The 14122-nt window shown below is 40.3% G+C and overlaps 2 protein-coding genes across 2 annotated transcripts; both read left to right on the forward strand.

The window, feature by feature from the left end:
• Nucleotides 1-898: 898 nt before the first annotated feature.
• LOC103936764 lies at nucleotides 899-4996 on the forward strand. Its single transcript, XM_009346633.2, has one exon. It carries the CDS (start codon nucleotides 899-901, stop codon nucleotides 4994-4996), a length of 4098 nt encoding a protein of 1365 aa, XP_009344908.1.
• A 1374-nt stretch (nucleotides 4997-6370) lies between these two features.
• On the forward strand, nucleotides 6371-12096 carry LOC103936747. Its single transcript, XM_009346609.3, has 4 exons — nucleotides 6371-6591; nucleotides 7486-7728; nucleotides 7827-10369; nucleotides 10473-12096. Exons 2-4 carry the CDS (start codon nucleotides 7705-7707, stop codon nucleotides 11788-11790), a joined length of 3885 nt encoding a protein of 1294 aa, XP_009344884.1. The 5' UTR covers nucleotides 6371-6591; nucleotides 7486-7704; the 3' UTR covers nucleotides 11791-12096.
• The last annotated feature ends 2026 nt before the right edge of the window (nucleotides 12097-14122 follow it).

A 14122-nucleotide genomic window follows, 5' to 3' on the forward strand; every position in this document is an offset into this window, starting at 1 on the left:
CTGTTCCGGATGCAGAGACCATCCAACCTATGGATGAGGGGTCAGTCCAAGATCAAGTTTTGAGTTCAAATGGTGGTAAATCAGATAAGAGTAGCTATACTGAGGCTGGGAAGGATATGAAGATTCATGATTCTCCCTTGATTGGGCCCTGGAGTATTGTGACTTATAACCGTTGGGCCAAGCCGACTAACAATTATGAGTTGGGCCAAAATGCCAGGAAGTTAAGTAATTCTGGCTCAAGATTCTGTCCTCTACATGTAGAGGATGTTGATCCGAATACTATTGATAAAGCTAAATCTGTACATGGCAAGGAACATACAATGGAGAATACCATGGGATTTGAAAAGAAGAAACAAAACAGAGGCAGACCCAGGAAGGCTTTAGGGGGCAACTCTAACAAGGAGAAGGGAGGCTCTAGTGGTTTTAGTATGGGGGCGGCTAGTGGCAAATTAATTCTTGGAAACACCTCGTCCCCGCAGTCAAAATCCTCTCTGAGGAAAACCAATGCCAAGTCTAAGATTGCCACAAATTCTTCCAACGGCGTCCAAGTTAGTGGCATGGACATTCAAGAAAGTGAGTTGGGGAGCTTTAACTTTAATGTTGCGGATCCTCAAGCTGTCAATGACGCAGCAGACAAAAGTAACCAAATTTATGGGCATGAACCGCCGGATATTGATAAAAATGATACGGATATGTCGGTTGGGAATTTGCTGGAGAATGGAAGACATGTTAATGATGGCTATGTATCTATAGAGAAAGATAGGCTTCATGAAGCCATGATTGATGTTCAAATTGGTGTGGTGGGTGCCACCTCTACTCTGGTGGAGGCGCCAATATCCTCAATTTGATTGGGTCCATACCCCAGGTATTCCATATCCTTACTGTTTTTATGATGATTATGGTCTGGAATGTAAGAGGTGCTGGAGGGAAACCTTTCTCCGTTACTGCTAAAGATCTCGTCAGATTGAACAAAGTGAACATTTTTGCTATCTTGGAACCCAGAATCAGTGGTGAGAGGGCAATTGAAGTCATAAAAGGTTTGGGTTTTTCAAATTATTATGTTGTTGATGCCAATGGTTTCTCTGGTGGTGTTTGGCTTTTATGGAATAATGAGGTTGTGAAACTGACTGTTGTGGCTTGCTCCTCCCAAACAATCACTGCTGTTGTAATGGATGGCCAGATTCAGTGGATGCTAACGGTGGTGTATGCCTCTCCTTGCCCCCGGGTGAGGAGCCACTTATGGCCTTATCTTGATGGTGTTTCTGCAGCTTCTAACATGCCTTGGCTTATTGCAGGTGATTTCAATGAATTGATGCATAGTTCAGAGAAAAAAGGGGGTAGGCCTGTTAATAAAAATAGTGGTCTTGGTAATTGGAGCGCTAGGAATAGCTTGGTGGACCTTGGGTTCATTGGTGCCAAATTTACTTGGAGCAAGAAAAATGAGCATGGTGAAATCGTCTGGGAAAGACTTGATAGAGGCCTTTGCAACATAGCTTGGAGACACCTCTTCTCTGAGGCATATGTTAGGCATCTTGCCAAAGTGAAATCTGATCATTGCCCCTTACTTATTGGCCTCCATTCCAATCATATTCCTAACCCTGATTTGAAAGCTTTCAGATTCCAAGCTATGTGGATGCTTCACCCGGAATTTGAACCTTTTGTTAATGATACTTGGAGTAGTGCTCAAGGTGATGCTAGTTGCAAAACTATCTTTCTCTCTTCTGAGCTGCAAAGTTGGAACCACAATGTCTTTGGATGTATTTTTCAAAAGAAAAGAAGGCTTTTAGCTCGTATATGCGGAATCCAAAAGGCTCTTTGCATTTGTCATGTGCCGTATCTGTTTGACTTAGAAAAACAGCTCACCACTGAGTATAGTACTATCCTTGAGCAAGAAGAACTCTTTTGGCTTCAAAAATCAAGAAATACTTGGCTTAGGGAGGGAGACAAAAATACCAAGTTCTTCCACCTCTCTGCGGTGGTGCGAAGAAGGAAAAATAAACTTGAAGGCCTTAATAATTCTGAAGGAGTTTGGACAGAGGATAAAGAGACTTTAAAGTCGATTGTTGTCAACTATTTCAAAGATCTTTTCTCCTTTCGAATAACGACGACAACTATGGAGAATCTGCCTCACCTTTTCCCTTGTCTTATTGATGAAGATTTATTCGTCCTAAATGGGGAAGTAACAGATGATGAGATTAAAGCTTGTATGTTTGCTATTGGTGGGCTCAAGGCCCCTGGACCAGATGGTATCCCTGCTAGATTCTATCAAAAATTTTGGCATCTTTGTGGCAAGGATGTTTGTGATATGGTTAAGGTATGTTTCAATACAACTCAACTCCCTGATAACATTAATAATACCTTCATCTCGTTGATTCCTAAGGTTGATAACCCTACAAGCATGACACAGTTGAGGCCTATTAGTCTGTGTTCTACGCTTTACAAGGTCATCTCCAAAATTTTGGTGGGTAAATTGAGACCGCTTCTCCATAAACTTGTTAGCCCTACCCAAGTGAGCTTCGTCCCGGGTAGGCAAATTATTGATAATGTCATTGTTGCTCAAGAAATCCTCCATAAGTATAGGAACACCAAAGGTAAAAAAGGGTTTATTGCTTGGAAAATTGACCTTTCCAAAGCTTATGATCGTCTTCAGTGGAGCTTTATTAGAGATGTTCTTTGGGAGATTGGGCTAAGAGGGAAAATGTTGGAACTCATCATGCAATGCGTTACCACAGTCAATTACCAAGCCATTGTTAATGGTGAGCTCACTGATTCTTTCTCCCCACAATGTGGAATCAGACAGGGAGATCCCCTTTCGCCCTATTTATTTGTGCTTTGCATGGAAAAACTTTCTCATATCATTAATGGATGCATCACTACTAAGAAATGGAAGCCAGTTAAGCTATCTAGATATGGGCCTCCTGTCTCTCATCTCTTTTTTGCGGATGATCTTATTTTGTTTGCGGAAGCTTCCTCAACTCAAGCCAAATTATTGAAGGATTGCCTTGATATTTTTTGTGCCGTGTCTGGTCAGCAGGTGAATTTTGATAAATCATGTATCTACTGCTCTCCTAATATCTCTCGAAGTAAGGCTATTGAAATTGCCAACATCTGTGGTTCCCCTCTCACTTCTGATTTAGGTCAATACTTGGGTGTTCCGTTACTGCACTCTAGAGTCAATAAAGAGACGTATGGAAACATTGTGGAGAAAGTTCAACGTCGACTTTCTGCTTGGAAGAGCAATACTCTCTCTATGGCAGGTAGGCTTGTCTACCTACAATCAGTTGCCTCAGCTATTCCAATCTACTCAATGCAATCTACTCGTCTCCCAATTTCCATATGTGATAAAATTGATAAGTTGAACAGGAATTTCTTATGGGGTCACACTGAGGATAAGTCCAAGGTTCACCTAGTTAAGTGGGAGACAGTTTCCACACCTAAATCTATGGGTGGCTTAGGCTTGAAAGATACCCATGCTATGAACCAAGCTCTCCTTGCTAAAACTGGTTGGAAACTTATGCAAAGAGACCCGGGCCTCTGGGCACAAGTTCTGAAAGGAAAATATCTCAAACACCACGACATGGTGGGTGCTTGCTCTGCTAAGTTCACTAATTGTTCTCATACTTGGCGTGGAATCCTCTTTGGTGCCCAAATCATTCCTAATGGTATGAGATGGAGAGTCGGATCTGGAAGCCAAATCCATTTTTGGAAAGACAACTGGCTTGAGAGTGGCGTACTCGAAAATTTTGCTACCATCCCTCTTTCAGCTGACATGCTTGAATGGTCTGTTGATGATTTCCTTACTGATGATGGTTGGAATGTAGAATTGTTATACTCCTGCCTTCCCCCTGATATTGTGGAACATATTTTCAGTTTACATGTTGGGATTGCGAATCATAGGGAAGATAAGGTAATTTGGAGCCTCACCAATTCTGGAACCTTCTCCGTGAAAACTGCTTATCTCTCTCTCTTTGGCGATGATGATATCATTCCTTGGAAATGGAACTTCATTTGGAAACTCAAGCTCCCACCCAAATTAGTGACTTTTCTTTGGACTATTGGTCATGGGAAAATTCTCACCAATGTGCAGAGAGCTAGAAGAGGGTTTACTAATAACCCGTGTTGTCCAATCTGCCCTAATATTGAGGAGTCAATGGATCATATTTTCAGGTCTTGTAAGCAGTCCCCTTTCTTTTGGAATGGTGTTGGAATCCCTCCTGAAGTTGCCCATTCCTTTGCTCTTGATTTTCAGAGTTGGATGGCCATAAACCTTAGGACACAATGTTCTACCATACATGGTTTACCCTGGAACCTTATCTTTGCTTCAACTCTTTGGTATTGCTGGAAAGGGAGGAACAATCTTGTCTTCAACGATGGTCAACAACCGCCTGTCTCTCCCCAGAAGTTCATTTTTCAATTTGCAAGGGATTGGTATGATGCCAACAAGTCTACTTCTAGTAAGCCTCCTAGACAAATTATCTCAATCCATTGGATCCACCCGCCTATTGGTAGATATAAAATCAATACAGATGGGAGTTGTAATGACCCATTTAGGCACATAAGTGCTGGAGGTTTGATTCGCAATTCTGAAGGGGATTGGATTAAGGGATTTGCTGCTAATTTGGGCAGAGGAACCATCATGGAAGCTGAGCTTTGGGGTGTTTTCATGGGCCTTTCTATAGCTTGGGATGAGGGATGCAGGGATGTGATCCTTGAATGTGATTCTTGGGATGCTGTTACTTTGATCCAAAAACCTATTCTGGATTCGCACCCTCTCTACAATCTCATTATTGACTGCAAAGAAGCCATCGGAAAAAATTGGAGATGTGAAGTCACTCATATATATAGAGAAATGAATGCCTCAGCTGATCACATGGCTGACTTGGGTCATGGGCTATCCCTAGGCCTCCATGTTTTTGTTTCTCCTCCTACCTCTGCTAGTAATGTTCTAGTTTCTGATTCTATCGGCAGGGCCCTTCCTAGGGCTGTTCTTGCCTGATTTTTTTGTTTTGTTGCCGGGCTTTGCCCTCCGTTGTACCAAAAAAAAAGAGGTAGTGGTAAGCTGGAAAGTGACTTGTGACTTGTTCGATGAATAATTGAGGTAATGGGTCCCAATTTTGAGAAACAATTAGTGCAAGTTGCAAGTGGTTCAACATGATTTAATCTTTGTTTAAAACGGAGCTTCTCCTTCTTAATTTGACTTTTCCAAATATTGATTTGAGTAATTAAACTAACCTTCTCTAATATTTCTTACCGTTTAGCTTTTATAAAAATATAAAAATTATCAAGCTATTCTACCTGTGCTACCAGTAATTTGCGCAATTGGAAAAAAAAAAAAATCATCGTCACATTGTAGATGTGTATTAAAAATATTGTTTACTATCTATATTTTTTATTAGTATGATAAATATTATTTATAAGTTTGTACTACGTGATGTTTATATTGACTGAAAATTTTGGAAACAATGACATTGTACCAAACTTGGAAGAAAATGCCACCTAAAACAACCAGAACCAATCGAGTCATACTCAACTTTTTTTTTTCTCTTAAAAAGGAAGATAACTGGTGGCAAATCACAGTTATTCACTTTTTGCGGAGAGACTATGAGGAGTTTTACTCTACTCGTAGCCACAGTCAAACAAATTCACTAGCTATAAGCATCAAACTCAAGACCTTCCACATTTTTTTGTTCATTGTTATTGTCAAACGTTAGACCTTCTATATTTTTTTGTTTATTGTTGTCATAATCACCTTTGGTTACCCCGTATTAATTTTAAAAACCAAATTAAAGCATCTAATTAAATTAATTGTAAACACAAACAAAAGGTCAATGCTTCATTATTTTATTTGGCGTGTAAAAAGAGCTAAAGCAAACAAAAAATGAAAAAGGCAAAGTATTCGGTAAAAAGTTGGAAATTCATAACGAAGCTTGCAGGAAAGGGCAACCGAAAGATGACAACAAGGGCGGCAAGTTGCGGAGCATCTCAGTGCAAGGTTCGATCCAAACAATGTGATGGCGAGTGTTTAGTTTTTTCTTTTCACATTTTAAACAACTTTAATTTACAGGTGTTACATTGAATTCCGAATGTAGCACACTTCTTCAGCTAAGGATGTCTGTAAAAAAGCATCGAGAAAATATGGTTTGGTCAATTAGTTTAATTGCAATAAAACAAAGACATTGTTATAACTCGACCCGACTTGTATCCACATGCAACTCGAAAGAGTGATATTAGACCAAACAATTCGAGATAAAATTCGACACACCGTTTAAACCAGCTGATCGAACAGTGACGTGTGACCAAATAGTGTACGCATAAATTGAATGAATTTACATACAGTAAGACCGCAATTAAAGAAAGAAAGCACAAACCCTAGGCGGCTGACGATTTAATGGAACGTAGTGGGAAGCCACCACCTTGGATTTGATTAGATTCTCTCCTTCCTCTCTCTTTCCCTCTCTCTCTTTTTCTCCCCCCTTTCCCTCTCTCCCTCCCTTGCTTTTCTCTCTCTATCTTCAACCACCTCCTCCTCAATTTCCTGCAACTTTCACACCTTTGAGCAAGCCAGAGCTCCTTCAAACTCTCTCCCAGCAGGTAATTCCTCCTCAATTTCCTGCAACTTTCGCACCTTCGATCGGATTTCGTTACTTTCGTCAACGCGTTTGCGATTTGAATTCAGAACTTCGATTTCCGGTATTTTGCTGGAAGCTTCTGGACTGATTTCAATTTCGCTTATTTTGATTTCGTTTCCGTCGAATTTAGTAGATCTGGTTGACCCCACCCACCACCCCCACCTCCCCCCCCCCCCTCTCCCCACATCGGTTTCATTGGCTGTTTTTGGCTTTTGGAAAATGTTTGATTGTTTTTTCGATCAGAGTGGAAGTGCTTATTTATTAAGCCGTAAACTTTCTCTTTTTATATGGATCGTCCGGACTTGTTTCGTTTGAATCGTAACGCTTTGAATTGAAACACTACTAGAAATTCGTTTTTTGGGTTATTTATTACAGCATAAACAGCACGGATAAAGGGTCTCTGTTTCTGCTTATGCTTTTGGGAAAAGTGCTTCTGTTTTGTTGGATCTATTAGGGTTTTAATTTGGTGTTTAGATTGTTGCTTGGTTACTTAATTATTCTAGAAAATGATCTTAGAGTTGGCAAATTGGTTTGAGTATAGTTTTCATATTATATCTATATATATTTGTTAGTATTATTTTGCAAGTCATATTGCATAATTGCATCTGTTCACACAATATGTAAATTTTTTTTTTTCCCCACTTTTCGTTTTTCAATTTGCCGATCAGCCATGATGCGTTCTTTACTTGTCTACAGATATGTGTGAATTGTTACTTTGAAGTCTGTATATCGTACTTTCCCGATTAGTCTATTTCGTTGACTTAGAGTTTGCTGTTTTATCTTCGAGTTCGTTTACATGTGCTATTGGGTTCGCTTGCTAATGTATAGCTTTGATTTTTGTTTTGTTTGTGTGCAGGATATTGAAATTGGTAGTGTGATAGCTAGAAGAAGTGGAGAAAGCGCACGGTCGTATTAGCTAACTAAATTTGGTTTTTAGAAAAATAGTGTAGCTGCATAATTATCATAGTGGAGGTCTTGAAAGTGACTTCAGAACGAATTCAGGGTCCTGCTAATTGCTATTGACTTTGATTTATAGACGAGAAGGGGTAATATAAGATTGCAAAATCTTGGAATCATGCCGGTTTCGGGAAATGAAGAGGTGTTTATTTCCTTTCTGAAAACTGCTAACTGAGATCAGAGTCTCCTTTAAATTTATTGTTTTTCTGAATATTGATCAATTAAATCTTTTGTTGGCAGACTGGGGTTAAACCCGTCACCCGGAAATCTAGTGATTATAGTGCAGGTGTTCCTATCAAGAAAAGGAGGTTTTTCATGAGGCCTCCTTCACCTCCTCCTGAAGAACCAATTTTGTTTCCGAAAGAAGAACTATCTTCTTTTCCAGCAAAAATTGATTCAGTACAGGAGGAATCTTGGGGGTCGACTCCTTCATATGTTAGTATCACCAGTTCTGGACTTTCTGATGCAAACAAGATTCCTGAATCCGATTATGGAAAAGGAAACTCTGACGTTGCAAATGTTAGTGTGGCCCGAGGAAATGATAATATCTTTAGAGTCAAACTTGAAGAACCTAGCCTCAGGATTCACTCGAGTTCTTTGGATGACATGCAGAGGAAAGGGAAGCTTGTCTTGTCTGATAATCCTACACCTGAGTTGACTTTAAGGAAAAGTGAATTGACTTTAGCATCAAATGAAGCTCTTGCATCTAATGTAGGTAAGGAGACTTTGCAGAGCCGAAGTAAAGTAGAAGTGAAGTGCAAAGAAGAAGTGCCTGCTGTTGCTGAGAGTACTGAATTATCATTAGGTTTAAGGGAACATCTTGCTCCAGCATTGACAGGACAGGTTATTGGTGATGGCAGGAGTTACCGGAATCTGGGTAACTTGGAGCCTATGTCACTGGATTTGTCATTAAGTAAAGAAAAAACCAGCAGCCAATGCGAAAGTAGTGCTAAAGGTTTGAATTCCCTTGGTGCTGATATGAGTGCATGTCGAGCAAACTGGGATTTGAATACACCAATGGATGCATGGACAGATACTGTTAGCGATTCTTCCGTATCCTTTTATGGGAGTAATGCAACTGGTGGGGTGAATTGCACAACTGGGTTAGTTGGAGCTGGTGTTAACAAAGAAGAACTGTCCATTGTTCAGACTCAGAACAGAGGTAATGAGCCCGTCTCATCCACACTTGCTAACCAGTACTCCAGTGACTCCCTTCTTTTGCGCCTTAGTTCATCTTGCTTGCAGTTAAACCAGTGCCAAAACCCTTCTAGTTCGTCCAGTAAACTGGATTTACATAGGGTGATATCTGCTACAAACGTACCTAGATTGTTTGGGCCAATTAGAAATTTGAACTTGGGTAATCATAAAACTGTGAAATCAGAACCATTTGATGAGGGTGTCAAACTGGATGTTAACGTATCTAAACCCAGTAACACAGGATTAGTAGATAGTAGTAGAGCAGTGAAGTGTGGAGTTGTTGAGCAGGGGAATCTTGGAGCTGTTAAGTCTTCAAATACGAGCACCCAACATTCAGTCGATGCTAGACCCATAAAATCTGAACCAACTCATGTGGATACTCAAGAAACCATCAAGTCAATTGAAGGCACCTCAGTTCAACTGGATAAACATTTGATACAAGGTCTGGATAATCGTTCTTGTGACATGACATTGCCTATGACTTCAGAGGTGTCTTGCCGTGTTGGAAATCCTTGTTCAACAGAGTTGACTATGAGCAGGGATGTGATAAAGCATTCTGGAAACGTTATTGCATATGCGCCTATGGAAGCTTGTCAAAGCAAAGATCAGGTTGCTGTATCTCAGGGTCCTGATACTAAGGGAAACAATACGAGAACAGAAGATGGTAATGTTGACAGCGAGAGTTGTAAATTGAAGTTTATGAATGATCAGTCACTTGATTCACGGGGAAGTGGTGAGGGTTCTGCCAGTGATGAGGAAAAGATTAATATATCTGCAGATATGCTGGAAGATTCTTATGGTTCTGATTGTGAATCAGATGGTGCTCATGCTTTAGATACAACCATGGATACTGAACAAGATGGTAAACGTGATGATTATGAAGATGGTGAGGTCCAAGAGTCAGTTGAGCTTACTGCGGTAGAGGAACCTATTTGTAAGGCAAGAGAAGTGGAACATGACGATAATGATGATTTTGATAATAAAAGGACAGAGCTTGTGGCACCTATTAACAATGTTCAGCCTACATCATTCTATAATGAGGCAAAAGACAACAAAGACAATCTTGCTGAAACAAGTAACAATAATTATAAAGAATCTTTCCAGGTAGTTCGTAATGATAAATCCGATACGGGCTCTGATGAAGATATGAGTTTGCATGAAGAACCATTAGCTGTTGAAAATCTAACAAGCGGAGCTGGTGTGGAAGGGTCAACAGAACCTGATGATCAAGCAGTGAAGATGGATGCCCAGAAATGTCAGGATGCAGAGTTCTCCGAGCAAGTCAATAGTGGAAATCAAGGAACCGAAGTGGAAAGTGGTCAGGGTATAGAGCTGAATGTAAATAACACTGACCTGGCACCAATGGGTGACTCAAATTTGCCCAAAACATCCAGTAGTGGTGATAATGCTGCCAAGGATACCAGTTATGGAGGACAACGGAGCAGGATAATAACTTTGCCACGATCTTCAACTGTTTCTCCGAGTAAATCAATATCTATTTCGGGACAGCCTTTGCCGTCAAGGGTTGGAAGAGAAATATTAACTGATGTAGAAATGGAGGAAGATAACATACATTCTCGAGGGAGGTGATTATTTTCCCTTGTTTTGTATTTTGACTTTTATTTGATTTTGAGGGTTAATAGTTGTATTCTAATCTAAAACTTTCTTCCTTTTTGCCATTTTTTCCAGAGGTGAACCGTATGTTCACAGAAACCTGGGATTTTCAAGGGAGCGATACCAAGATCAATCACTGAGATATCCTAGATTAGGTTCTGGACGTGGTAGAGGGAGGATGCATAGTCGTGGCGATTGGGTTTCTGATCGTAACTATGCTTCGGAGCTTTATAATAATCAAACAAACTATCGTGTCCCCAGACATAAATATGCACCTGATGTTTCTGATGCTGACCTTGAATATAACACTTACAATATGCCTCCAGATAGTGCATTTTATGGTGCAGGTCGTGGAGGAAGGAAGCTTTCAAATGATGGACCACTTAACTACCGTATACCCTCAAGGAGGCGGTCTCCTGTTGGAGCGCACACCATTTACATGCCTCGCCGAAATCCAAGAAATGTTAGCCCAACCAGATTCAACGGTGAAGATGCTCCAAATTTGGTTGGAATGAGGCATAATGAGAAGTTTATGCGGGGTTTCCCTGATGATAGTGCAGACCCCATGTTCACTCGTAGCCAACCTTCATATGAGGGAGTGCATGGTCAATTTGGACGAGGCAATCGGAACTTTTCTTTTGCACAGAGGAGAGGGATTCCCAGAGTTCGCTCAAAATCGCCAATAAGGTCCAGGACTCGCTCTCCTGGGCCATGGTCTTCTCCTAGAAGAAGATCCCCAGATGGATTTGGTGGGCCTAGAGAACTGACTCATCGAAGGTCTCCACCAGTTTACAGGATGGAGAGGTTTAGATCCCCTGATGACCCATGTTTTCCTGGAGAGATGGTGGTTAGAAGGAATCCGTCAAATGATTTGAGGAATATGGATCCTGGAAGAGACCACGGCCCTCCAAGGTCTGTTATTCCCAATGGGAGTCCTTCTAGCCGGAGTTCAGTCAGAAACAGGAGATATGATGTCATGGATCCTCGAGAGAGGCCAAATAATGGCGATTACTTTGGGGGCCCCATGCATTCTAGCCGTTTGCATGAGTTTGGTGGTGATGGAAGTGGTGATGATAGAAGAAGATTTGCTGAGAGACGTGGACCCATCCGTTCATTTAGACCTTATAATGGTGTTGGTGGTGAGACATTTCATCTTAACGGAGAGGATGGCCCTAGGCCTTTGAGGTTCTGCCCGGATGATAATACCGAGTTTCAAGAAAGAGGCAATTTGAGGGAAAGGGACTTTGATAGAAGGATTAAGAATCGGCCAGGAAATGCTCCTAGAAGAATGAGAGGGATCGAAGACCAAGAAGCTAATTGCAGACATGGTGAACAGCCTTGGCATGATGATGTGTTTGATGATACGTCACAAGTGAAGAGAAAAAGATTTTGAGTTTGCTTCTGCCATGACCTTGAATTCGAGATTGGTTGTTCATGTCTGGCACACAGAATAGTCACTTTTCAGGGACATTCTATTGACTCAAAGCATCAAAACAAGGTGCCAATCTGTTTGCATATGATGTTCTGTGGTTTCAGGACTGGATGCAAATACAACCTTGCTTAATTGTCTCCCATGTAAATAGTTTGCATCTGGTACTATGGTGGTTACTGGTTAGTTCTTCTCGATGCTCATATTACAGTAATTATGGGTTTTACATGTAGTGCCTAAATTTCATTAGCAATATTTATACTTGCCATAGGTCTCGGTTGCACATCAAGGTCATTATCGTTGAGTTAGCCATTTAAACGCTTATGTGAAGATTCTCCTTAGTTTCTGAGTTATGTTTCTGCATTGGTATTGATGCTTGGTGAGCGAGGGCAGGTATCCTACTAGGAGCTGTCATCACTCTTAACTAGTATTTAGGCCACAAAAGCTCCAATTATAACTGCGTCTCATCACTTTCTTCACGTCCATCTTCCTGTCGCACCTTGTGTGACCTCAGATGAGAAGCCCATCGGTACAGTTTGATCTTAGGTTCGAAAATTTTCTTCGTTCCTGGTTATGCAACCTGCAGCAATCAGCAGAGAAGCAGATCTTGTACACGCTTTCAGTATAGAACATCTTATTGGTTGGAGGTTGTAATGAATAATGATATGCAGAAATGTTGGAAACTGATGTGAAGGAGAAGTTTGCTCCATTACTTCTTATGCATGAATAATGGAACGGGGCTTTGTCGGCAAGTTCTGGATCGGCTGCTAAGCTTACTAGTACTGAAGTCCACAGGTGAATAATGCTCTGTAGGAGGTTGTTTATATCTGTTGATCTGTTCCTTGTTTTGTTGAATGGTGGGTAGCTGACATGCCATTAGGGAACTTAGAAACATATTTGTCTGAACTTCCTGGAGTTGTCATGCAACGCTTTGTGCGCTTCTTATGCGCAGTTAAATGCCAGCTGGAATCAGCCACAAAACGGGGAAATGTTGGGTGTATAATCGGTTACGTTGTGGAGACAGTTATCCCCTGGAAATTTAGTACATTGAGATTTCTCAAAACTGGAAAAAGTAAGTTGGTTTTTGAGTGTCTGGGCAATGAAGGTGTCGGGAAGTCTTAGAACTAGTGGAGGTATTGAGGTAGAATTGCTGCTTATGTGTTTCTTGTGCTACTTTCCTTCCTCATTAGATCAGCAGCAAGTGCCGTAAGACCCGGTTGCCGGCCAAACTTGCTGTAAGACCCGGTTGCCGGCCAAACTTGTCGTAAGACTCGGAACTGCCCTCTGCATCTAAATAAAACCTAAAAATCTATTAATAAGTGGAGGTTGCAGACGAGTAGGGGGGTGAAGTGAATTTACAATTTTGACTGAGCATTTCACTTGTGGCATGGAATGGAATTACTTTTATGAGTGGGGGCATTTATGGAATTTTACTGAGTTGATTTCCAATTTTCTGTTGGTATTTACATCGTCGAATGCCAGAAAATGACAACCTTGTTTACATATGGATGTGATGTGATCAAGTTTAAACATTTTGAATGTGACATGATCAAGATTAATTTTGGATTAATGCAAGCTTATTTGATATTTTTATTGAAATTGTAAAAAACTAGCATTGTTTGACAAGATCAATGATTCAAGTGCAATATAGAGTAGGCACACTAACTTTCGTTACTGTAAAGGATAAATTTTAGGAAAACTAATGAAAAGGGGTTGAAAACTTTGAGTTTTAACGAAAATGACAAAAAGATGTTGTAAATGAATAGTAATATGATTGATCTTTTAAAGTAAAAATGTGGCTTTTTGTTAAAATGCACAGTACCGGAAGTTTTTCGTTGAAGCTTCCTAAATTTTTGCTCATTGGGTATGCGCATTGTCAAATTCTCATAATCACTTTTGCGAAGAAATACATAAGATGTGCGTTTTTGTAAAATCACTTTGAGAAGCACATTAGAGGTGTTTTTGTATAAAATAAAGTCATTTTCATGTGATTTTATAGAGAAGCACTTCTCATGTGCTTCTTCCCTTTCCAAACAGGAATTATATGAAAATCGTCAATATTATTACAAAAATAAAATTAGTTAAATTAAAGACTACCAAAATTAAAAATCTAAGTAAAAACACGGAAATGTTCCTTTTATTGGAAAATTCCATGGGGTTCATTTGGTCCTAGAGCCAATGTGAGAGACTGTAATCAAACTTCAACCATGTCTTCCTTCTTAGTCTTTTTTTTGTTAATCCAAAAATTTATTTATTTTGCCCTCCAAAAAAGGAAAAAAACTTGAAAAAATAGAAT

Source organism: the organism of the source record quoted next, unplaced genomic scaffold (genome assembly GCF_019419815.1).
Source record: "Pyrus x bretschneideri cultivar Hongxiangsu unplaced genomic scaffold, Pyrus_bretschneideri_v1 Contig32, whole genome shotgun sequence".
In the NCBI taxonomy this organism is placed as follows: Eukaryota; Viridiplantae; Streptophyta; class Magnoliopsida; order Rosales; family Rosaceae; genus Pyrus; species Pyrus x bretschneideri.

What these genes read in the sequence shown, in the direction of transcription:
- LOC103936747 (XM_009346609.3), top strand. Translation starts at nt 7,705, where the DNA reads ATGCCGGTTTCGGGAAATGAAGAG. An exon ending in CGGTTTCGGGAAATGAAGAG is followed by an intron (nt 7,729 to 7,826) that starts GTGTTTATTTCC and finishes TTTTGTTGGCAG; the next exon opens with ACTGGGGTTAAACCCGTCAC. An exon ending in AACATACATTCTCGAGGGAG is followed by an intron (nt 10,370 to 10,472) that starts GTGATTATTTTC and finishes CATTTTTTCCAG; the next exon opens with AGGTGAACCGTATGTTCACA.
- LOC103936764 (XM_009346633.2), top strand. Translation starts at nt 899, where the DNA reads ATGGTCTGGAATGTAAGAGGTGCTGGAGGGAAACCTTTCTCCGTTACT.